The 26803-nt window shown below is 47.5% G+C and overlaps 1 protein-coding gene across 1 annotated transcript in view; it reads left to right on the plus strand.

Annotated features, from left to right (window-relative positions):
• Window positions 1-26803, plus strand: part of MOCS3 (molybdenum cofactor synthesis 3) — a 186064-nt gene that overhangs the window by 16176 nt on the left and 143085 nt on the right. Inside the window, exon 2 of the mRNA XM_075338198.1 lies at window positions 14845-14980. Within this exon, the coding sequence (XP_075194313.1) occupies window positions 14845-14980 (136 nt within the window). The remainder of the gene's footprint in view (window positions 1-14844; window positions 14981-26803) is intronic.

The following is a 26803-nucleotide window of genomic DNA, read 5'->3' on the forward strand; positions in this document are numbered from 1 at the left end:
TATCAAAATATAAAATCAATTAATCTGATCGGTAAAAGGCGTAGCGGCAAAAGAAAAATCACACCGGTAACAACACCACACTCTCTCCCTGAGGAAGCCACACCATTCAGTGGCGATACACGTGGGGCTTTTACCTCACCCCTCTTATCTTGCTTATCTGACCCACTGGTGCTTTTGCTAACAGGTTGTATTTGTTGTACCATTGTATTTGAATAGCCTTGTTTTGTTCAGATAGGGTCCTTATATTATTTCTTTCATCTTGCCCATCTCACTTAGGGTCACTTCACACTTAGCGATGCAGCAGCGATCCGACCAGCGATCTGACCTGGTCAGGATCGCTGCTGCATCGCTACATGGTCGCTGGTGAGCTGTCAAACAGGCAGATCTCACCAGCGACCAGTGAACAGCCCCCAGCCAGCAGCGACGTGCAAGCGACGCTGCGCTTGCACGGAGCCGCCGTCTGGAAGCTGCGGAGACTGGTAACTAAGGTAAACATCGGGTATGGTTACCCGATGTTTACATTAGTTACCAGTGTGAGCAGGGAGCCGCGCACACTGAGCGCTGGCTCCTTGCTCTCCTAGCTACAGTACACATCGGGTTAATTAACCCGATGTGTAATGCAGCTACATGTGCAGAGAGCAGGGAGCCGCGCACACTGCTTAGCGCTGGCTCCTTGCTCTCCTAGCTGCTGTACACATCGGGTTAATTAACCCGATGTGTACAGCAGCTACATGTGCAGAGAGCCGGAGCCGGCACTGGCAGCGTGAGAGCTGCAGAGGCTGGTAACTAAGGTAAATATCGGGTAACCACCTTGGTTACCCGATGTTTATCTTGGATACAGCTTACCTCAGCTGTCAGACGCCGGCTCCTGCTCCCTGCTCGCTTCATTTGTCGCTCTCTTGCTGTCACACACAGCGATCTGTGTGTCACAGCAGGAGAGCGGCTTTGAAGAAAACGAACCAGGGCTGTGTGTAACGAGCAGCGATCTCGCAGCAGGGGCCAGATCGCTGCTCATTGTCACACACAGCGAGATCGCTAATGAGGTCACTGCTGCGTCACAAAAAGCGTGACTCAGCAGCGATCTCGGCAGCGAGCTCGCTGTGTGTGAAGCACCCCTTACTGGTGCTACTCCTTATAGCAGGGGTGGGGAACCTTTTTTTCTGCTGGGGGCCATTTGTAAATTTCTACCAACCTTCAGGGGCCGCACAAAATTATCAATATTTAAATGACCCTACTATATTTGGTGAAACAATTAATTAACTCACCACTACTATAATGGCCGGAGCCGCTTCTCTTTGGTGCGGCTGTGATGTTCGGTGATACTAATCATGTTTCTTCTCGCAACTGGTTTTTCAGGTTTGTCTCCGTCTGGAGCATAGTCAACTCTTTGTGATAATAAGATTGGTAAATCATATACATCACATAACAGACGCTGTATATACATCACAGGAGACACTGGGGGCATATACATCACATAGGAGACGCTGGGACTGCTGTATATACATCACATAGGAGACGCTGAGACTACTGCATATACATCACAGGTGACACTGGGGGCACATACATTACACAAGGGGCTGGGGACATGTAAATGCCCCCAGCATCTCCAATCTGATGTATATGCCCCCAGCATCTCCAATGTGATGTGTAAGTCACATGAGACGCAGGGGGCATACACATCACTGGAGACGCAGGGGGCATACACATCACTGGAGACGCAGGGGGCATACACATCACTGGAGACGCAGGGGTCATACACATCACTGGAGACGCAGGGGGCATACACATCACTGGAGACGCAGGGGGCATGCACATCACTGGAGACGCTGGGGGCATGCACATCACAGGAGACGCTGAGGGCATGCACATCACAGGAGACGCTGGGGGCATGCACATCACAAGAGACGCTGAGGGCATGCACATCACAAGAGACGCTGGGGGCATGCACATCACCAGAGGGGCTGGGGGCATGCACATCACCAGAGGGGCTGGGGGGCATGCACACCACAAGAGGGGCTGGGGGCATGCACACCACAAGAGGGGCAGGGGGCATGCACACCACAAGAGGGGCTGGGGGCACAGACATCACTGGGGGGAGGCACAGTCATCACTGGGGGGCTGCTCAGAGAACTGTGGGATAGGCTGCACACAGGACTGTGGGATAGGCTGCACACAGGACTGTGGGATAGGCTGCACACAGGACTGTGGGATAGGCTGCACACAGGCTACACACAGGATTAAGGGATGGGCTGAACACAGGATTGGGGGATGGGTTGCACACAGGACTGAGTGATAAGCTGCACATAGGACTGGGGGGCTGCACACAGGATGGGGGGTGCACACAGGACATTGGTGGGCACACTGCGCTGAGGGTTTCATGCAACTCTGGGGGAGAGGGTTTACAGAACTGGGGTGGGGAGGCACAAAGCACTGGACAGGGCACAGGGCAGCAGAGGGCCGGCGCTGGACTCACAGCAGCATCGCACTCATAACACCGGAGTGCAGGCACTGGACACACCGCATCAGAAGGAGAAAGCGGACACAAAGCCCCGGAGGGCAGGGGGCGGGCACACAGCATCAGAAGGAGAAGGTGGGCACAGAGGGCAGGAGGCGAGCACTCAACACTGGAAGCTGTGAGGTAGCTGTGGGACCCGCCCACAAAGTAAGTGCTGATCACGTTGGCACTGGCCGACGGGAGAACACATTGGTGCGCACAAGCAGCAATGTGTGGATTTAAAGGGCCGGCGGCCTGCAAAACTGCGGTGACAGCACGAGCACTGCCTCCCCCGGGAATCTGCCCGGGGGCCGCATAAAAGGTCATGGCGGGCCGCATGCGGCCCGCGGGCCGGAAGTTCCCCACCCCTGCCTTATAGGTAACATTTGTTGCTTTATTGCATGTGTACAGCCTTGCTCTGTTCGGATACAAGGGGTATTGTACCCACAATCTTATACAATTTTCCTCTATTTAACAGAACAGTGCTCTTATTACCACTTGTGGCTGTTTCGGCATCACTTGTTTATCATGCTTTCTCATGTTGCTATGAATAGTGGGGTTCAGTTGTTATATTTGTAAGGGCATGGGGTTTTGGTGTCACATACTTCTGACACCTTCTATTTTTGCAAACTGTGCTTCTTTTAATTGTTTTTACTGCGTGCTAAATATGTGTTGTTCTTGGTGTACTTAAAGCATTTTGTATTTTACAAAAATTCCTTTTGGTGAGCCCACTTCCTTTGCACATCCTCTTTCTCTTGATTTGCCTTGCGGCAAAAAATTCCAAACCCCAAAATTAAATTTTTTTGGTCGTCACAAATTTTGCGCAAAATGCAATAACAGGTGATTAAAGCGTCGCATCTATTCAAATATGGTACCATTAAAAACATCAGCTCGAGGCGCAAAACATAAGCCATTAATGAGCCCCATATCCCGAAAAATGAGAATACTACGGGTCATGGAAAATGGCGTAAAAAGTGTGCCACTGTTTTGGACAAACTTCTGAATATTTTTAGATAAAAGTAAACCTACCTTATACATGTTTGGTTTTTACATTCTCGTACCGACGTGACGCATCACACCGATACATCAGATTTTCCATATAGACATAGTGAACACGGTGAATGCCCCCAAAACAATCATGCAATCGAACTTTTTTTTTGCAATTTTTTCCGCACTTAGAATGTTTTTGCCGTTTTCCAGTACACTATATGGTAAAACTAAATCCAGTAAGTTGGCAGTCTCTCTATGTGACGTATGAATTAGGAATCCTCCCATCGCACACACTGTGCGCCGTGAGGATTCACCATTTTCAGAGCCACGAATGGCCATCACGTTGCCACGAGTATGTGATATGCATACTCCCACCCAGAATCCAACTAGAGGGGTGCAGCCTGGCTCAATGCAAGTGTCCGGTTTCCTGCCACACTCCAAAAGACATACTGATAGGGAATTTAGATTGGGAGCCCCAATGGGTGCAGTGATGACCACATCTGTAAAACGCAGTGCAATTAATAGTGCTATATAAGCTAGTAAAATAAATAATTATCACATTGTCGCGACCACGTGACTTCCATTTCCAGCTTTGACACCGGTGAATTCTCACCTCTCGTGCGATCTAAGGATTCGTAAGGATGCAGTCATTTAGTGATTGCAGGCTTGTGGATTTAGACCTAGAGAGGACAAAGCCTTTGAATTAACTGATGGGGTGCCAAATACTTTGATTGCTTATATCTTCTCAACCAAGAGGTGACCTAAAAAAATACAGCAACACAAAAACATGTTATTCCACTCTGCAGCCATTATTAAATCATGTGCCCAGGTTAACATGAACAAAATTGAGTTTGAAATAAGTAAAACAAGGCATTTCTCACCTATCTATTTATATTTTTATAACCGATCAGTGCCTAGTAATTGCACAGTTTGGACTAGGTTCACATTCATACTGTGCTGTAGTGTGACCTCTGCGTTAGAACTGTGCATGCACTTACAGTATTCTCTATTGAACGCTGCCACATACTGAAGATTGGATTAAACCAGTGTCAGGACGTTCTTTGTGGGTGGCATTGGCACTCTCCACCCTTCTGTTCCACTTCTGCCATCGCGATTCTGTAGCTCTGCAGATCTGCTGCTTTAGGGTCTGGGTGAGTACCTAGATAGAGCAGTCTCATACTGTATCTCCTATGTAATGTAGTTAGAAGAGGAAAGGTTTTGGTACTGTGTTAGCCAGTTGAAAAATTATTGTTCTCAGTGAGAGAAACAAAATTATAATCTTGTTGTGATACCTTTTAATGGCTAACTAAAATAAATAAAATAAATCATGTTACATAGCAAGCTTTCGAGACATCTTAGGTCTCTTCATCAGGCATGGTATAACAAAATATCTGAAGAAACACAAATCTATACACAAACAGGGCAGAGGGATAGTATAATAAAAGGACATTTAAATAAACAAACACTGAGCTTAGAGAGTGAATCCTTAATTAGCTTTGATTAGTGGTGTGAGAGTTTTATTGTCCCAATATCCATGTAGGATCAGAGGTCTGGTGCCCTCAGTCTCTGGAGCAGACTCCTCAGATTTTGTAGTGGATCATACTATGGAATGTATATACAGCAAAGTCTGTGTTTCCTTTGGCAAGTATATACACTACAGCAGTCTCAGTGTTTCCTATGTGATCTATGTGATGTATAGACAGCAGTGTATCCTTTGTAATGTATAGATAGGTGCCTCGGTTTATCCTTTTGTGATTTATATTCTGCAGTCTTGGTGAATCCTATGTGATGTATAAACAGCAGTCTCAGTGTATCCTATGTGATGTATTGACCGCTGTCACGCAGTGACTACCGGGGTCCCGCCAGGTGCATGGAAACACCCGACTAGTGCCACAACACACAGGGTACACAAAGTAACTGTGGGCCTTGGTATTAGAGAAAGAGGAGCAGGGTCACCTCTTAAACTCACCTAAGGCTGATCCCTGCACTCCCTAATGTCCCTATACGGGTTCTTTCACCCCATCGGCGATCACATGCCTATCTCTGTCTTTCCCTGGTCTCAGCCCTCTCTAGTGAGCATGGCAGTGGGAATGCTAGGCCCGCTCTAGGTTAAAGAGAGGCTAGACAGACGGGGTAAAATAAACAACAATCATAGAAAGCACTCCAAATAACAAGAGGCAATTATGACAAATGGGGCAAAAACCAGAAGGGAAAAACAAAACCGCTTTCACACAGCAAATGTTCTCTGAGTGACTTCCTGGTCCACAGCTCACAAGTTCTCTCTAGAGCAGTGATGGCGAACTTACGGCACGCGTGCCAGCCGGGGCACACACAGCCCTTTCTGCTGGCACGCGTGCTGTTGCCTCATCCTGTCACTTTGAACTGATGGTATGATCGCGCCGGCAGTTCAAAGTTGTGTTGGAGCGGAGTGATATTTCTTCTCGCTCTGACACGCCTCCTCTCCTAGGCCGCAGGCTTGTTGTCTAGGAGATGGAGGAGCGTCAGTAAGCGGTGCCGGCTTAATGATATCTTCTGGCTGCTTGGGAACTGAGGACGCAGCGGCGCGCAGCAGTGGAGCGGGTGCTGGAAGGTGAGTTGTGTGGTTTGGGTTGTTTTTTTGTTTTTTTATATCACTTGTGTGCGGCTCTGCCAAGGTGGGGATCGGGGGGGGGGCAGTACCAGCATGGGGAAACATACATGCCAGCATGGGGGAAACATACATGCCAGCATTGGGAAAACATACATGCCAGCATTGGGAAAACATACATGCCAGCATGGGGAAAACATACATGCCAGCATGGGGAAACATACATGCCAGCATGCGGAAACATACACTCCAGCATGGGGAAAAACATGCATGCCAGGATGGGGAAAACATACATGCCAGGATGGAGGAACCATACATGCCACGATGGAGGAAACATGCATGCTAGGATGGAGGAAACATGCGTGCCAGGATGGAGGAAACATGCGTGCCAGGATGGAGGAAACATGCGTGCCAGGATGGAGGAAACATGCGGGCCAGGATGAAGGAAACATGCGTGCCAGAATGGAGGAAACATGCGTTCCAGGATGGAGGAAACATGCGTGCCAGGATGGAGGAAACATGCATGCCAGGATGGAGGAAACATTCATGCCAGGATGGGAAAAACATACATGCCAGGATGGAGGAAATATGCATGCCAGCATGGGTAAACAAACATGCCAGCATGGGGAATAATGCATGCCAGGATGGGGAAACATGCATGGCAGGATGGTGAAAACATACATGCCAAGATGTAGGAAAAATGCATGGCAGCATGGGGAAACATGCATGGCAGGATGGTGAAAACATACATGCCAAGATGGAGGAAACATGCATGCCAGGATGGGGAAACATGCATGTCATGATGGAGGAAACATGCATGACAGGATAGGTAAACATGCCAGGATAGGGTATATTTACAAGGAAGGGGAACATTTACCAGGATGGGGTACATTTTCCTGGATAGGGGAACATGTCGGGATGGGGTACATTTACCTGGATAGGGGAACATGTCGGGATGGGGAACATTTACCAGGATGGAGGAACATGTTAAGATGGGGAATATTTACCAGGATGGGGGAACGTGTTGGGATGGGGAACATTTACCTGGAAGGGGAACATGCCAGGAAGGCAGACATTATCATTATTATTATTATTATTTATTATTATAGCGCCATTTATTCCATGGCGCTTTACAAGTGAAAGGGTATACGTACAACAATCATTAACAGTACATAACAGACTGGTACAGGAGGAGAGAGGACCCTGCCCGCGAGGGCTCACAGTCTACAGGGAATGGGTGATGGTACAATAGGTGAGGACAGAGCTGGTTGCACAGTGGTCTACTGGACTGAGGGCTATTGTAGGTTGTAGGCTTGTTGGAAGAGGTGGGTCTTGAGGTTCCTCTTGAAGCTTTCCACGGTAGGGAAGAGTCTGATGTGCTGAGGTAGAGCGTTCCAGAGTATGGGGGATGCACGGGAGAAATCTTGTACGCGATTGTGGGAAGAGGAGATAAGGGAGGAGCAGAGAAGGAGATCTTGTGAGGATCTGAGGTTGCGTGCAGGTAGGTACCGGGAGACTAGGTCACAGATGTAGGGAGGAGACAGGTTGTGCATGGCTTTGTATGTCATGGTTAGTGTTTTGAACTGGAGTCGTTGGGTGATGGGAAGCCAGTGAAGGGATTGGCAGAGTGGCGAGGCTGGATAGTAGCGAGGGGAGAGGTGGATTAAGCGGGCCGCAGAGTTTAGGATAGATTGCAGGGGTGCAAGAGTGTTGGAAGGGAGGCCAGAGAGCAGGAGGTTGCAGTAGTCGAGGCGGGAGATGATGAGGGCATGCACTAATGTTTTTGCAGATTCTTGGTTAAGGAAAGCACGGATCCGGGAGATGTTTTTGAGTTGTAATCGGCATGAGGACATTTACCAGGATGGGGATACATGCTAGGAAGGGGACATTTACCTGGATGGGGGTACATTTACCTGGATGGGGGTACATTTACCTGGATGGGGGTACATTTACCTGGATGAGGTACATTTGCCAGGATTGGGAACATTTACCAGGATGGAGGAAATTTACCAGGAATGGGGTACATGCTGGGATGGGGGAACATTTACCAGGATGAGGAACATTTACAAGGATGGGCAATATGTCAGAATGGGGTAAATTTACCAGCATGGGGGTACATTTACCAGGATGGGGTACATTTAACAGGATGGAGGACATTTACCAGGATGAGGTACATTTACCAGGATGGGGTCATGATGGGGAGAAATATACCAGAATGTAGGAAATATATATCAGGATGGGGGACAGGGGGACATGTTTACCAGGACGTGGCCCAGGAAGAGGGACATAACTACACAATGAAAGGGGAGGATAGCAACTCGTACGTCTTTATGGGATTTCAAGATGTTTGTAGATGTGGATTACAGGGTGAAATCTGATTGCATTCCATGCTAAAATCCCTGTCAAATATGCTGCAATATTTTCCAGAAAGATCAATCCAACTGCTGTGCCTGGAAAGGGCAGGTGCTCAGCTTCAATGTGTGGTAAGCATGCATGAGCATGATGCCCCCCTGCTGAACAGAAAACTGCAAAAGTAAGATTAAAATCAATTATTTACATAATAGGATTGGTTGGCCTTTTCGGAAAAAAATTGGGTTTAGGGCTATAGTTTGGGCACTCGGCCTGTAAAAGGTTCGCCATGACTGCTCTAGAGTCAAGGTAAGCAGAGACTATCACCGGCATTTACCTGGGCTCACATAATGAGGTATAATGTGGCACTTCTGGTATAGATCAGGGTGCTTTGGTAGGTTCCAAACCTGTAATGTAGAGATCAAATGATCCGAGCAATAAATTATTATTACAAAAGTGTGAAAATAATTGCTTTTAATTAAACAATGCAGTGAATCCCAGTTATGGTTGAAAACGTTTCGGTCTCAATTTCGACCTTCGTCAGTTCAACGTGCTGCCACATCTGACACTGCATAGATTGGTGGCGTGAAGAAATCACAGTAGTATCAGACGCTGACAAGAACGTGGGTTCAGTCACTGCTCTGTGTATTGAGAGCGGTGGCTGTAATCATGCCCCTCCACATTAACTGACAGCCGCTCACCATTGGAGGAGGCTGCCAGTCAGTGCGAGGGCCGTGGTTACAGCTGCCACTCTCAATATATAGAGTGGTGACTGAACACGTATCGGCACTGCCCGTGACTGAAACCAAATGCTGCTGGGAGCAATAAAGTTAATTTCCTCCCAGCAGTGGGGCTTAAAGGGAACCTGTCATCAGAAATTTAGCTTTAAACCTAAACGTTTCCCACTCTGCAGCTCGTGGGCTGCATTCTAGCAAGGTTCTTGTACTTTTTGTGCCTCCTTGGAAACCAAATTAAATAGTTTATAAAGTTGTACCTTTTTGCCTGCAATTCTTGTAAATTATCCATGGGGGCGGGCTCTCTTGCGTCCGTTGCTGTCCCTCCTGCAGATTGACGCCGTCCCCCATTGCTCCATTTCATATCTCAGGACGCCGCCCACTGTGCCCGAGGTCCCGTGCACGCGAGGACCGCTGGTGACGTGGTCGCAGGCACGAGATTATAGGCGGCGCTGTGATTGCATCGCAAGTGCCCGCCCATAATCTCGTGACGGCGATCTCCCCTCTGCCTCCAGCGTTCTGCGCAAGCGCTGGAAGATGACCCGACATCACCTTCTTCCCATCCTGCCCTGCAGCAGGAAATAGATGGGAGGAGCTGAGCAGGCCACCACAGGATACGATGGGACGTGGAGAGGATCTGAGCGACGTACACAGTAAAAAAAACATGTAAAATCAAACAAAGACACACATTGTCTTCTGAAAAGTGAAAAGCACTAAACGTTTTTTTGTTTGTTTTTTTTTGTAACCTGTGCTGTGCTGCTCCGCTCCTCCCATCTATTTCCTGCTGCAGGGCAGGATGGGAAGGAGGTGACGTCGGGTCATCTTCCAGCGCTTGCGCAGAACGCTGGAGGCAGAGGGGAGATCGCGGTCACGAGATTATGGGCGGGCACTTGCGATGCAATCACAGCGCCGCCCATAATCTCGTGCCTGCGACCACGTCACCAGCGGTCCTCGCGTGCACGGGACCTCGGGCGTAGTGGGCGGCGTCCTGAGATATGAAATGGAGCAATGGGGGACAGCGTCAATCTGCAGGAGGGACAGCAATGGACGCAAGAGAGCCCGCCCCCATGGATAATTTACAAGTATTGCAGGCAAAAAGGTACAACTTTATAAAGTGTTTAATTTGGTTTCAAATGGGGCACAAAAAGTACAGGAACCTTGCTAGAATGCAGCCCAGGAGCTGCAGAGGGGGAAACTTTTTTAGGTTTAAAGCTAAATTTCTGATGACAGGTTCCCTTTAACGTGCAGGCGCCGGATTAATCCCATACCTGCAGATTATTAGCATTTGTCCATGTGACAGGCTCCCCTTCAACTCCTTTGGAGCCATTTAATATAATACAGTAGATGTGGTACTATTGTGTGCCCACCTTATTATAGTGAATGGCTTCTTTTGACAGTTTTGTCTGACTCCCGGATTTGAGGGGTTTAATATTGAAACCGCACCACAGTACTTGCAGTAAAGCACAGTATAAATATAAATCAGACCTTGGCAGTACACAGACTGAATTGCATGTGGTTACTACACTACAGTTCAAAAGTTTGGTGTCACTCAGACAAATTTGTCTTTTTCATTAAAAATCATACTTTTATTTATCAAATGAGTTGCATAATGAATAGAAAATATAGTCCAGACATTGACCAGGTCAGAAATAATGATTTTTACTTGAAATAATAACTTTCTCCTTCAAACTTTGCTTTCATCATTTCGTCAAACTTTGCTCCGTTTGCAGCAATTCCAGCTTTGCAGACATTTGGCATTTTAGCTGTTAATTTGCTGAGGTAATCTGGAGATATTTCACCCCATGCTCCCCCCCCCCCCCCACCCACAAGTTGGATTTGCTTGATGGGCACTCTTTGCGTACCATACGGTCAAGCTGCTCCCACAACAGCTCAATAGGTTTGAGATCTGGTGACTGGGCTGGCCACTCCATTACAGGTAGAATACCAGCTGCCTGCTTCTTCCCTAAATAGTTCATGCATAATTTGAAGGTGTGCTTTGGGTCACTGCCCTCTTGTAGGCTGAAATTGGCTCCAATCAAGCGCTGTCCACAGGGTATGGCATGGCGTTGCAAAATGGAGTGATAGCCTTCCTTATTCAAAATCCCTTTTACCTTGTACAAATCTCCCACTTTACCAGCACCAAAGCAACCCCAGACCATCATATTACCTCCACCATGCTTGACAGATGGCGTCAGGCACTCTTCCAGCATCTTATCAGTTGTTCTGCATCTCACAAATGTTCTTCTGTGTGATCCAAACACCTCAAACTTCGATTCGTCTGTCCATAACACTTTTTTCCAATCTTCCTCTGTCCAATGTCTGTGTTCTTTTGCCCATATTAATCTTTTCCTTTTATTAGCCAGTCTCAGATATGGCTTTTTCTTTGCCACTCTGCCCTGAAGGCCATCATCCCGGAGTTGCCTCTTCACTGTAGACATTGACACTGGCGTTTTGTGGGTACTATTTAATGAAGCTGCCAGTTGAGGACCTGTGAGGCGTCAATTTCTCAAACTAGAGATTCTAATGTACTTGTCTTGTTTCTCAGTTGTGCAGCGGGGCCTCCCACTTCTCTTTCTACTCTGGTTAGAGCCTGTTTGTGCTCTCCTCTGAATGGAGTAGTACACACCATTGTAGGAAATCTTCAGTTTCTTGGAAATTTCTCACATGCAATATCCTTCATTTCTAAGAACAACAATAGACTGTCAAGTTTCACATGAAAGTTCTCTTTTTCTGGCCATTTTCAAAATTTAATGGAACCAACAAATGTAATGCTCCAGAGTCTCAACTAGCTCAAAGCAAGGTCAGTTTTATAGCTTCTCTAATCAGCAAAACTGTTTTCAGCTGTGCTAACATACTTACACAAGGGTTTTCAAGGGATTTCTAAACATCCATTAGCCTTCTAACACAGTTAGCAAATACAATGTACCATTAGAACACTGGAGTGGTGGTTGTTGGAAATGGGCCTCTATACACCTACCGTATGTAGATATTGCATTAAAACCAGATGTTTGAAGCTAGAATAGTCATTTATCACATTAACAATGTATAGAGCAGGGGTCGGGAACCTATGGCTCGCGAGCCAGATATGGCTCTTTTGATGGCCGTATCTGGCTCGCAGACAGGGCTCCTACCTGTCTATGGGAAGGATCAGGGCCGGCGCCAGCACCCGGCTACTCAGGGGGGCCCGGTGGCCGCGCTGTCACCGCCCCCCGCCGAGGATCGAGCTTTCAATTGCATCGGCATCGCAGGTGCCGATACAATTGAGAGCAATGATGAGAGAGTGAGCGGCGTGCTTCCTCTCTTATCATTCTCCCCGCTGTGACTGTCAGCGTTCTTCTGACAGCTCTGCAGCGAGCGCGGTGACGTCATCACTGCGCGCCTGCTGAGAGGTCAGCGAGCGACAGCAATGGACGATGCGCCGAGGAGACCGGATCAGCGGGGGAACGAGAAGTGAGACGCCCCTCTACTGACACTGGGCTCCCCTGACTCACAGGCCGGCCACTACACAGCGGCACTAGTACACATAGGGGCCCGGCAGCCGCTCTGCGTCTATGTGTAGTGCCGCTGTGTAGTGGCCGAACTGTGAGTCAGGGGAGCCCAGTGTCAGTAGAGGGGCCCCTGACCTGGAGAGGCCACCAGCCATGTCTGAGCTGCAGGAGTGCTAGTCCTGACCTGCACAGCAGACGGAATCTCCATCCTGCAGGACCTGCGATGATGTCACGCCCATGTGACTGTGTGGGAGGAGACACAGGAGGCCGGGCAGAAAGCAAGAGACTGAATCCTGAAGAAGATAATGGACACATGATGACTGGTAATAAGAAAAGAGGGGACATGAGGGTGAGGGGGGCTGCAGGGTGAGGGGCATATGAGGGCTGCAGACTGTGACAGAAGCATGTGAAGGGGTGCAGAGTGTTTGAGAGGGGTAAGTTGGGGTACAGGCAGGGTGAGATATGTGAGCAGGGTGTGTGAGATATGGGGGTGTATTGTGTGTGATATGGGGGGTGCAGGCTGTATGGGAAGCAGGGTATGTGACATATGGGGGTGTAGTGTGTGAGATCTGGGGGGTGCAGGCTGTATGGGAAGCAGTGTGTGTGTGTGTGGGATATGGGGGGTGCAGGCCGTATGGGGAGCAGTGTGTATGTGTGTGTGATATGGGGGGTGCAGGCTGTATGGGAAGCAGGGTGTGAGAGATATGGGGGTGTAGGCTGTATGGGAAGCAGGGTGTGTGAGATATGGGGGTGTAGTGTGTGTGATATGGGGGTGCAGGCTGTATGGGGAGCAGGGTATGCGACATATGGGGGTGTAGTGTGTGGGATATGGGGGGTGCAGGCTGTATGGGGAGCAGTGTGTGTGTGTGATATGGGGGGTGCAGGCTGTATGGGAAGCAGGGTATGTGACATATGGGGGTGTAGTGTGTGAGATCTGGGGGGTGCAGGCTGTATGGGAAGCAGTGTGTGTGTGTGTGGGATATGGGGGGTGCAGGCTGTATGGGGAGCAGTGTGTGTGTGTGATATGGGGGGGGTGCAGGCTGTATGGGAAGCAGGGTGTGTGAGATATGGGGGTGTAGTGTGTGTGATATGGGGGTGCAGGCTGTATGGGGAGCAGGGTATGCGACATATGGGGGTGTAGTGTGTGGGATATGGGGGGTGCAGGCTGTATGGGGAGCAGTGTGTGTGTGTGATATGGGGGGTGCAGGCTGTATGGGAAGCAGGGTATGTGACATATGGGGGTGTAGTGTGTGAGATCTGGGGGGTGCAGGCTGTATGGGAAGCAGTGTGTGTGTGTGTGGGATATGGGGGGTGCAGGCTGTATGGGGAGCAGTGTGTGTGTGTGATATGGGGGGTGCAGGCTGTATGGGAAGCAGGGTGTCTGGGCCACTGACAGATACAATTGCTCCAGCGGTCACTTAGTACACAAAGGAGTGTTCCTCTCTGCTGCACTAAGCCACTGATGGACCTAAACAATAATTCGCTGTAAAATAATAAAATAGATAATTGACATAACTGACAATGCGTTGTGTGACATGTCCAATATTCCAGCTTCTTTCTTCTGCGAATGCCTCAAAGCTGGCATTCTCTCAACATCAGGTGGGAAGAATGCCAGCTTCCAGTCATGTGCAGGAAAAAGAAGAAGCCAGACTGCTGGACTGATGTCATGCATCGCAAGTTCACAATGTAAGTTATTTATTTGATTTTTTTACTGCTAATTACCATTGTTTCAGTCCAGTTGTGGCTTTATACAGCAGGGAGGAGCATTCCTTGCTGTACTAAGTGAACATTGGAGCGATTGATCTGTCAATGGCCCTTTAAACATATTGTACGGCTCTCGCGGAATTATATTTCAAAATATGTGGCGTTTACGGCTCTCTTAGCCAAAAAGGTTCCTGACCCCTGGTATAGAGTGTATTTCTAATTAATTTAATGTTAGCTTCATTGGAAAAAAATGTGCTTTTCTTTCAAAAATAAGGAAATATCTAAGTGACCCTAAACTTTTGAACTGTAGTGTATATGTGGCACCAATAAATTCAGGGAAGGTAACACCACCGAATATGTAAGAATAAAAATTCTGTTGACATGTGTGTAAAATCAGTGACGTATGTAAAGAAGTATGAGAGCGCTTATAATGTGGTATATGTAGTATGGGGCTGGAATTGGCTTTTTGATTGATTGACACTTTTCTTTTTTCTCCAGGATGAAAACCGCACATCAGCATTCGAGCTGCACAATGCGGATAAGAAATTAGCTGAAATTGTGAAGACTTCTCTTACCAATGCCGACATTCTAAGATACAGCAGGCAACTTGTTTTACCGGAGTTTGGTGTTAAAGGCAAGTGCGCTGTGTCTTCACTGTGTGCATGAATGTGTGTTCTGCAAACGTCTGATATGTGCTCAATATGATCCGCACTGCTTCTCAGTTCCTGTAAGCATACACTTACAGAAACAGCCGGACACTGGCCGAATCGTCCTCAGTTGGGCTCTGCATGTCACTGTTTTCCACTTTAAATGAAAGAACTAAGATGCATTTGAAGTGTAGACTTTCAGGTTTCTTTAACCCCTTCACCCCCAAGCCAGATTTCACCTTCCCGATGCAGCGAATTTTTTTCAATTCTGACAAGTGTCACTTTATGAGGTAATAACTAGAGATGAGTGAACCGGCCGCGGTTCGGCTCGAGTTCGGTTCGCCGATCTGAGGTCTGGTTCGAGTTCGGTTCGGCGAACCACTCGAACCCCATAGGAAACAATGGGAGGCAATCACAAACACATAAAAACACATTATAAATGTACACATACAGTTAATAAACATTGCCATAACACTTACCTGTCCCCGTGATCCGTCCTGCACTCTGTCTCCTGCCGCTATTCCATCCGATGATCGCTGAATCTTCCCGGTAACCAGCACTGCCAGCAGTGATGCAGGACCTATCGTGACGTCAAAATAGCCATGTGACCAGTCACCTGTCTATTATCTCATTGGCTACAGACTGGTCACATGACTATGACGCCGACATGCTAGGACCTGTCATTGCATCTCTCTTTTACGCTCCAGCGATCCCACCAGCAACCTGACCTGGCAGGGATGGCTGGAGCGTCGCTACACGGATTGCTGGTGAGCTGTCACACAGGCAGATCTCACCAGCAACCAGTGACCAGCCCCCAGCCAGCAGCGACGCGTGGAAGCGATGCTGCGCTTGGTAACTAAGGTAAATATCGGGTAACCAACCCGATATTTACCTTGGTTACCTGCGCACACCGCTTAGCGCTAGCTCCCTGCACTCCTAGTTAGAGAACACATAGGGTTAATTTTGCCTGATGTGTAGTCTGGCTATGTGTGCACGGAGCAGGGAGCCGGCACTGACAACGTGACAGCGGCGGACGCTGGTAACGAAGGTAAACATTGGGTAACCAAGTAAAGGGTTTCTTGGTTACCCGATGGTTACCGTGGTTACCAGCATCCGCAGAAGCCGGCTCCTGACCGGTGACACAGCCAGTCAATAACGGAGATCACCGTTGCCATAGCAACGCGCTTGGTAGCGGTGACGGGGACGTCCCGCTACCAGCACGCAGCGGCACCGGAATCACGTGATCGGAGCACCGTTGCTATGGCAACCCGTGCCACCGCTTAGAGCTGGGAGCCTGTGGTCACTCTCACAGAGTGATTTCTGCACGGAGCACAGCGTCCTTTCTCCCATGCACTGCTGTCTGATGGAGCAGACAGAGCTGCATGTGTTGAAGGAGAAAGCAGACAGAAGACCATGAATCGTGGAGGGGTGACAGGGGGTAGTAAAGATGGAGTCTCTAAGTGTGTCTGTGTATTTATTTCTATTAAAGTATTTTTTCTCTGTGTGGTGTTTTTTTTTAACCTTTTATTGGAGATTTTTAATGGCCGGGTCAAACGTGCCTGACATTAAGAATCTCTGGCTTAATACTAGCTAGTAAAACATAGCTAGTATTAACTCATTATTACCCAACAAGCCACCCGGCTTCACGGCTGCTGGAAGAGTTGGATACAGCGCCAGAAGATGGCGATTCTATGAGAGCGCCATTTTCTGGGGCGGCTGCGGACTGCAATTCGCAGGAGAGGGGCCCAGAAACCTCGGGCTAACCTGTGCTGCGGATCCAATCCCCAGCTGCCTAGTTGTACCCGGCTGGACACAAAAATGGGGCGAAGCCCACGTCGTTTTTTTTTTTTTTAATTATTTCATGAAATAATAAAAAAAAGGGCTTCCCTATATTTTTAGTTCACAGCCAGGTACAAATAGGAGGCTGGGGGTTGGGGGCAGCCCGTACCTGCCTGCTGTACCTGGCTAGCATACAAAAATATGGCGAAGCTCACGTCATTTTTTTTTTTAGTTTTTTGGCAAAAAAAATGCTTCCCTGGATTTTCCATTGCCAGTGAAGCTAACACCAAGCAGTAGGGGTTAGCAGCCAGTAGCTGCTCGGATTACCCTCAGCTAGCAATACAAAAAATGCAGCAGGAGCCCATATATATTTTTTTTAATTATTTATTTACTATACTTCCCTGTATTTTGATTGCCTGACATGACAGTGCTATAAAAATAAATCATTAAAAAAATGACATAGCACTCCGCGATATTTTTGATTCTCAGCGCAGATAAAGCAGACAGCTACGGGTTGCCACCCCCATCTGCCTGGCGTTACCTTGGCTGGCAATCAAAATACAGGGAAGCCCATTAATTTTTTTTATTTAAAAAAATAGTTTAAAAAAAAATGACGTGGGGTCTCCCCATTTTTGATAGCCAGCTAGGGTAAAGCAGAAGGCTGTAGGCTGAAAACCACAGCTGGCAGCTTTACCGTGGTTGGGGATCCAATGTGGAGGTCACCCCAAGCTCTTTTTTATAATTATTTTATAAATAATAATAATTACAAAAAAAAAGTAGGGTCCCCCCCAAATTGGATCACCAGCCAAGGTGTGGTCTGGTATTCTCAGGGTGGGAAGGTCCATAGTTATTGGCCCTTCACAGCCTAAAAATAGCAGGCCGCAGGCGCCCCAGAATTGGCGCATCCACTAGATGCGCCAATCCTGGCGCTTCACCCCAGCTCATCCCGTGCCCTGGTGCAGTGGCAAACGGGGTAATAAATGGGGTTGATACTAGCTGTAAAGTCACCTGACATCAAGCCCAGCAGTTTGTGATGTCATGGCGTCTATCAGATACCCGACATCATAAACTGTCAGTACTAACAAAACAAATAGACGAATAAAAATGTATTTGAAAAAACACTCCCCAAACCATTCCCTCTTTCACCAATTTAATGTAAGGAAAAAAAATAAAGGGGTCCCACGATGACTCTGGACCGTCTAGAATATTGGGGGACACGCTCAGGGAACGTATCCCTCATTTTTTAGGAGTGCAGACCCTCCATGTGAGCAGTGTGGGTGCAATGAATCTGCACCCACTCTGCCCGGGTCCACAGCAGCAGAGTCCATATCGGAAGTGTTGCTACCAAAGCTGCAATGCCCTGCTCATGAGGTAAGGGCATGCCTAATCAGGAGAACTATTCTACATTTCCAAATATTGGTATTTGCTGATATTATTGCTATTCCACCTACTATATATTGGGGATAGGATCTTGGAGATGGAATACCCCTTTAAGTCCAGTTATCCAGCTGAATGAATACTAAACAACAGAGCTCGCTATTTAGACATGTTTTCTTGTGGCGTATAACGGACTCTCATGTTTGGTAGTCGTTCAGCAGGGCAACTATAAAAGCAAATCCCACCATTTGGAAATGTAGTATAGCTCTTCTGATCAACTATGTTCCTTACCTCATGAGCAGGGCATTGCAGTAGCTTACAGATGCATGGTTACCACCACTCACTGTGTCTGAACACAGGAGCTTGAACTGACAGCCGCTCTGTGCGTGCGGCAGCGTCTATTGTGACGGAGGGGGCCGCGGGGGATCAATGCTGCACAGGAACCGTGGGACACCGGGGAACACCGGTGGGGCTATAGGGGGTGACCTGGCAGGGCCTGGGGAGGAGTTCTCTGTCGCATGTGTCATGGCACATGCGACAGAAATCAGAGGAGTAGGGTGAATTCGGCCGGCGCGCTGCTGTGCGCGCGGCCATCTTGGATTTTCCGGGAGGGGGTCAGGGGGGGGCACTTTGGCGACACCGGGGGACCGGGGAGGAGATTTATCATGTTTCTTCATGCCAGATGGGAGATAAATAATTTTTTACCGGCGCTGTCATTTACTGTAACGTGATCACCGGTATACGGTGTATACCGGTGATCACGTGAGCGGGGACATGACAAACCGACCTGAATCTACCCCTGAAACCCCGGAGACTTTCTGACGCTGGGGGGCGCTATTCACTTATTTCTGCCTGCTGTTTATAAACGGCAGATTAGAATAAGGCTACATTCACACGACCGATACGTTTTTGCGGTTTGCAAAAAACGGTCCGTTTTTTTCACAGGTGCATCCGTGTGGCATCCGTTTCCGTTCCGTATTGTTAGGTCCGGGTGGTGGATCCACTGGGCCGTACACCCCACCGGAGGCCTGGGTGCACGGTAGCCGGAGCACTAGCATGGCAGGGACTGTGTCCCACAAGGGACGGGTAGAACAGTCACTGGGGCTTCAGAGTTCCTGGAGACAGTGCAGTGCAGGAATCCGGCACAGGTGCCGGGTAGGAATGTTAGGCAATAGTATGATCACAGGACAAGGCACAAGGGGGACCTGAGCCCCTAGCTTTCAAGACAAGGCTTACAACACACGTTGATCAGGCCCCGCCCACATGGCAAGGCCAGTCTTATATACCCAGCACAGCCTCATGTCATATCCTGCTGCAGCAGTGCTGGGCCCATAAGACCAGGTGAGTGGGCGCGGCCCGACCCTATACAGAAGCATGAGTCAGACACATGAGAATGGGGACAGGACACAGGAAAGCACGAGCGGGAGCGGCAGCCGTGACCGGTAGACACGTGGACCGGATCAGTGGGTAAGGAGTGGTGCCATGCAGGTGCGACCAGATCAGTGGGTAAGGAGTGGTGCCGAGGCATCGGGAGCGTGACACGTATACGGTCCGTATGTCATCTGTTTGTCATCCGTGTGCCTTCCGTTTTTTTTGGCGTACTGCCAAAAAACTGAAGGAGGGAAAATACATAAATTTACCCAGGATCTATGGCTTCATCCTACATGAGACGGTCACATGTTCACTCCAGTGCCATTTTCTACTGCTTTTCACAGCGTAGAGCGCTCTGGTGATTTTCCTGTGCTTGTACACCTCATATCAGTCTTTTCTGTCATTAATTTTTTTTTTTTTTCAGTAAATAATTTTATTGAATTTAAAGGTAAAATGAACAGAGTACTGCTTATAACACATATAGGATGTAGTCGTACAGAAGTTGAAATTAATCCAAACATTTGGATCAGTCAAACAATACTGTACTATAAGAATACTTTCACAAGGATAAGAATAGTCAAATAAGAAAAAAAGCAGATAAAACATATCAACTTAGGTTAGACCTTAAGGCCCCGTCACACTAAGCAACATCGCTAGCAACATCGCTGGTAACGAACAACTTTTGTGACGTTGCTAGCGATGTTGCTGTGTGTGACATCCAGCAACAACCTGGCCCCTGCTGTGAGGTCGTTGGTTGTTGCTGAATGTCCTGGGCCATTTTTTAGTTGTTGCTGTCCCGCTGTGAAGCACAGATCGCTGTGTGTGACAGCGAGACAGCAACAACTAATGTGCAGTGAGCAGGGAGCCAGCTTCTGCGGAGGCTGGTAACCAATGTAAACATCGGGTAACCAAGAAGCCCTGTCCTTGGTTACCCGATATTTACCTTTGATACCAGCCTCCCCCGCTCTCACTGCCTGTGCTGCCGGCTCCTGCTCTGTGCACATGTAGCTGCAGCACACATCAGGTAATTAACCCGATGTGTGCTGTAACTAGGAGAGCAAGGAGCCAGCGCTCAGTGTGCGCTGCTCCCTGCTCTGTGCACATTTAGCTGCAGCACACATCGGGTTAATTAACCTGATGTGTGCTGTAACTAGGAGACTGGGGGCTGGTCACTGGTTGCTGGTGAGCTCACCAGCAACTCGTGTAGCCACGCTCCAGCGATCCCTGCCAGGTCAGGTTGCTGGTGGGATCGCTGGAGCGTCGCAGTGTGACAGCTCACCAGCAACCTCCTAGCAACTTACCAGCGATCCCTATCGTTGTTGGGATCGCTGGTAAGTTGCTTAGTGTGACTGGACCTTAAGTATGGTATGGCATCTTATAACAATATTATGGATAACTATGTTAACTATAAAGACTGAGTGCAGGTCAGTACGAGATAAGAAGGAAGGAAAAGATAGATACAAGAAAGAGAAGAGGGTATGAGAGGAGGGGGGAAAAGATAGGGATAGATAGGGGTGGATCGGGTGTCCAGAGAGCTCCGCCGCACAGATATACGAACCCCCTTGTATGTTGCAAATATCAGCTACAGGAACCTGTGGGAGGAAGGACCCATGCAAAGCCCCCTATCTGAGCCAAGACTTATAACCCGGATTATCTCGGAAGAGGAACCAGGAAGACCAGGTGCCAGCATGTTTATCCCATTTGTCACTATCGTCCGCCATCAGGGACTCCATACGTTCCAGTCTATTCATCTCCTCTAAAAATTCCCTCACAGAGGGGGTTGTAGTTGTCCTCCAATGTCTTGGGATAATCATACGAGCGGCGATGAGAAAGAAGCGCAGGATACCTCTTTTAGTCACAGAGAGAGACCCAGGAAGTAGGGATAACAAAGCTATTTGAGGTGTAGGGGCTACCCGAATACCCGACATCTGAAAGTATACTTCAAAAATTGAATCTCAGAATGTCCTTACCAAGGAGCAATCCCACCATATGTGTTTCATAGTACCAATTTCGACTCCGCATCTCCAGCAGGTATCTGGTACTGTGGGGAAGATCCTATGCAGTACGTCAGGGCATCTATACCAGCGTGTAAGAATTTTAAAATTTTTCTCCTGCGCACTACAAGAAATGGACATTTTATGAGAGAGTGTAAAGATTTTGAGATGGTCCTGTTCTGACAACGTGATCTGGAGTTCTCTTTGCCATGCCTCCAAATACGTTGGGGTACCTTTATACTGGGCTGTACACAAGAGGTTGTATATCAATGCAATGGCATGTTTCGGCGCGGCATTAAGTGAGATTAGGGTCTCAAAGTGTGTAGGTTGGGATATTAGAGCATTCCCCGGGAATTTTTTTTTTAGGAATGTGGTCAATTGAATATATTCCAACCAGGATAGCCTCCTCTCCGGACAAGCCTCCTGCAGAGCCTTTTCTGTCATTATAATGGCAAAAAGACACATAATGTCCCACTTTCCTGCATTTTGTAATTTTGCACCCTTTGGTGCCTTTCATATGGCACTAAGGGGTGCTTAGCCTTGTATTTACCAAAATAAATAAATAAATTTAAAAAAAAAATGACGTGGGGTTCCCCCTATTTTTGTAGCCAGCTAGGGTAAAGCAGACGGCTGCAGACCACAGCTGGCAGCTTCACCTTGGCTGGTAATCCAAAACTGAGAGCACCCCATTCTGTTATTTTAAATTAAATAAATAATTAAAAAAAAACAACACATAGGGGTCCCCCCAAAATTGGACCACCAGCCAAGGTAAAGCAGACAGCTGGGGTCTGATATTCTCAGACTAGGGAGGTCCACTGTTATTGGACACTCCCCAGCCTAAAAATATCAGGCCGCAGCCGCCCCATAAGTGGCGCATCCTTTAGATGCGCCAATCCTGGTGCTTCGCCCCAACTCATCCCGTGCCCTGGTGCGGTGGCAAACGGGGTAATATATGGGGTTAATACCAGATGTGTAATGTCACCTGGCATTAAGCCCTGGGGTTGGTGAGGTCAGGCGTCTATCAGATACCCGACATCACCAACCCAGTCAGTAATAAAAAAAAAAAAAATAGACGACAAACACATTTTTATTTGAAAAAACACTGCCCAACACATTGCCTCTTTCACCAATTTATTAGAAAGAAAAACAAATCCAGGTCTGCTGTAATCCAAGCGGTTCCCATGACGATCCATACCATAGTCACTGTCCCAGTCAATGAAGAACAGAATGTTCCCCATTGGCTGGGACAGTGACTATGGTATGGATCGTTCCCCATTGGCTGGGAGAGCAATGCAGTGACCTGAGCTAACATCAGAAGGTCAGCCCAGGTCACTGCAGGGGATGACAAGTGCTGCTGTCAGCGAGGTACATTACTTGCGCTGATCTCCTGCACTGCTGATACTGCACACTGACTTCAATCAGCTTCACAGCCAAGTATCGCGAGCAGCCCGTGACGTCACCGATAGTGACAGTCTCGGGCCGCAGTGACAGATGTGAAGCGACAGCCATGGAGGACAGTGTCAGCGCTGAGGTCGGGAGGGCAGGACTTCACCGCAGGTAAGCCGAGCGGGGCCATGTGTGCGGTGCGAGGTGGGCGGAGCCTAGCGAGGTAATGTGTGCTAGGTGGGCGGAGCCTAGCGGGGCCATGTGTGCGGTGCGAGGTGGGCGGAGCCTAGTGGGGCCATGTGTGCGGTGTGAGGTGGGTGGAGCCTAGCGGGGTAATGTGTGCGGGTGCGAGGTGGGCGGAGCCTAGCAAGGTAATGTGTGCGAGGTGGGCGGAGCCTAGGAGGGCTATGTGTGCGGGTGTGAGGTGTGCGGAGCCTAGCGGGGCCATGTGTGCGGGCGGCGGAGTGCAAAGTGGGTGGAGCCTAGCGGGGCCATGTGGCGCTGAGGACGTCAGTGCCGGGGACTGCATGGCTGGGGACAGGTGAGTATGTGTGTGTGTGTACATGCTGAGTGCAGGAGGGGGCGGAGCCTAGCGGGGAAGGGTCGGCTCCCTGCACGCGTAACCAGGGTAAATATCGGGTTACTAACCAAAGCGCTTTGCTTGGATACCCGATGTTTATCTTGGTTACCAGCTTCTGGCAGGCTGCCAGCGATGGCTCCCTGCACACTGTAGCTGTAAAAGCCCTGCTTTTGCTGCTAGAACCGTTCTCGAACGTTTTAGCAAAAAGCTCGAGTTCTAGTTCGATCTAGAACACCCCCCAAAATCACTCGAACCGCGAAATGGCGAACCTCGAACCGCGATCAACTCTAGTAATAACTCTGGAACCCTTCAACATATTTTGGTGACCTGTTGTACTTCATGTTAGTGGTAAAGTTTTGTCGATATGATTTGCATTTGCAAAATGTTCACATTTTCTTGTCAAATTTTCGAAAAAATTTTTATGATTTTCAAACATTTCATTTTTAGGCTGTGTGCGCATGGTGCATTTTTGATGCATTTTTTGGTGCAGATTGTGGCTTAAATCAGCATGTGCACATTGCTTATGTTGTACTTACAGATTTGGTGCAGAAAATAATGTGCAAGATGTCAATGTTTCGTGCGTTTTTTTCTGCATTTTGTAGCCCTTTCCCCCATTGACTTCATAAAAAAACACAATGCATAAAAAATGCATGCGTTTTTTGGTGTGTTTTTCTGACAAAAGGTGTAGATTTCATGCAGAAAATTTCAGCACCAAATCTGCTGTGTTCACACATGGCCTTATGTCCTTAAACCAGAGAGTTATACCACACACAGTAGTTAATTCCCACATGTCTACTTTACATCAGTACCATCTTTGAAAGATTTTTTTTTTTTGTTAGGAAGTAGAAGGGTTAAAAATTTATCAGCATTCCAATAAAATTTACGAAACCAATTTTTTTTAGGCACCACATCATATCTTTGAGAGGCTTTGGTGACAGAAAATACCCAAAAGTGACACCATTCTAAAAACTACACCCCTCAATGTGCTCAAAACCATTCAAAAAGTTTATTAACCCTTCAAGGGCTTCATAAGAATTAAAGCAATGCTAAAGGAAAAAATTAAAATTGTACTTTTTTCCACAAAAATATTGGTTTAGCCCCCAATATAGCATTTTCACAAAGCTAATAGGAGAAATTGCACAATAAAATATTCTTCTGAGTACACAAATACCTCATATGTAGTAGGAAACTACTGTTTGGGCGCATGACATGGCTTGGAAGGGAAGGAATGCTATTTGACTATTGGAGTGCAAAATTGCCTGAAATAAATAGCGGACGCCATGTCGTGTTTGCAATGCCCCTGATGTGCCTAAATATTTATTCTGCTTTGTACATTGAGCACTTACATTGGAGTTTCCATATAAATCTCCAAGTGATGGGATTCAGATGCTACCCTCTAAGGATCCTTTCACTATCATGAGGGAGCAGGGTTACTCATCCTGGTATATATGTCCACTATTCGGGTACATATGTTCACCATCCGGGTACATATGTTCACCATCCGGGTACATATGTTCATTATCCGGGTACATATGTTCATTATCCGGGTACATATGTTCACCATGCGGGTACATATGTTCACCATGCGGGTATATATGTCTACCATCCTGGTATATATGTCCACCATCCTGGTATATATGTCACCCATCCTTGTATATATGATCCCCATCATGAGTCCATCCTGGTATATATGGCTCCCGTTATGCCCCACACATAATAAAATGGAAACTATTCCACTCACCTTCCATTCCCTCCCCCGCTGCGTGGTGTCCTTTTTTAATGCCGGCAACGGATAGCACATGAAACCACTGTCATGTGCTTCCAGTTACACACAAACGTCAGTTACTACTGGCTAATCCAAAATGAATATTCACTTTCTTTAACAGTGGACACATGATCACCCCGCTGGCAGCTGGGGTGAACTCGTATGCCCACTATTAAATAAAATTAATATTCACTGCTCCTCACGCCCAGAATCCCGCGCCAGTTTCAGTTTAGGGAACATCCATTTTCTTTAACAGCGGCACTTGTTTTCGCCTCAGCAGTGTCTTCCTGCAGCGTGACTCTACCTCCTATGACCCCACTCCTCTGCTGCTGCTTTCCACGCCAGCGAGCCAGGCACATCCTGACTATAAGACACACCCACACTTTCCTCCCAAATGTTTGTGGGAAAAAGTGTGTCTTATAGGCCGAAAAATAAGGCAAATTGCGGGCACCACCTTATATTTGCAGGCCCCTTATCCCCTTCACGACCGGCCAATTTTTCGCTTTCCGTTTTTTTTTTCCGCCATTCTTCTCCCGAGGGACGTAACGTTTTTATTTTTCAGTCAATATGGTTATGTGAGGGCTCATTTTTTGCAGAATGAGTTGTACTTTTAAATGAAACCATATGTTTTACCATATAGTGTACTGGAAAACGGCAAAAAAAATTCCAAATGTGGAAAAATTGCAAAAAAAAATGCGATAGCACTATTGTTTTTGAGATATTTTATTCACTGTGTTCACTATATGGTAAAACTGATGTGTTAGTATGATGCCTCACGTCAGTGTGAGTTCGTAGACACCAAACATGTATAGGTTTACTTTTATATAAGGGGTTACAAAAAATCTGAAGTTTGTCCGAAACAATTGGCGCACGTTTTACGCCATATTCCATGACCCGTAGCGTTCTCATTTTTCGGGATCTATGGCTCAGTGATGGCTTATTTTTTGCGTCTCAGGCTGATGTTTTTAACTGTACCATTTTTGCGCAGATGCTACGTTTTGATTGCCTGTTATTGAATTTTGCGCAAAATTTGTGTCAACCAAAAGACGTAATTTTGGCGTTTGGAATTTTTTTGCCGCTACGCCATTTACTGATTAGATTAATTGATTTGATATTTTGATAGATCGGGCGTTTCTGAACGCGGCGATACCAAATGTGTGTATATATGACCTCTAGGACGTAATATTTCTGCCCGCGGTCGTTAAAGGGTTAAGGTGCATAATCAGCAGAAAACCCCCCCACAAGTGACCCCATTTTGGAAAGTAAACCCCCCCAAGGAGTTAATATAGGGGTATAGTGAGCATTGTGAACTCATAGGTAGTACACATAATTTGATAACATTAGGTCATAATATTGAAAATGTTAATTTTTTCGCATTAATTTTGCTTAACCCCTTAATTCCCCCCTCCACCCACAGTGATTTTTCCTTTTTTCCTTCCCTTCTTCCAAATATGAGGGCTTGTTTTTGCGGGACGAGTTGTACTTTTGAATGAAACCATTAGTTTTACCATATAATGTTCTAGTAAATGGCGAAAAAAAATTCCAAGTGCGGTGACAT

Source organism: Anomaloglossus baeobatrachus, chromosome 3 (assembly GCF_048569485.1).
Source record: "Anomaloglossus baeobatrachus isolate aAnoBae1 chromosome 3, aAnoBae1.hap1, whole genome shotgun sequence".
NCBI lineage: Eukaryota > Metazoa > Chordata > Amphibia > Anura > Aromobatidae > Anomaloglossus > Anomaloglossus baeobatrachus.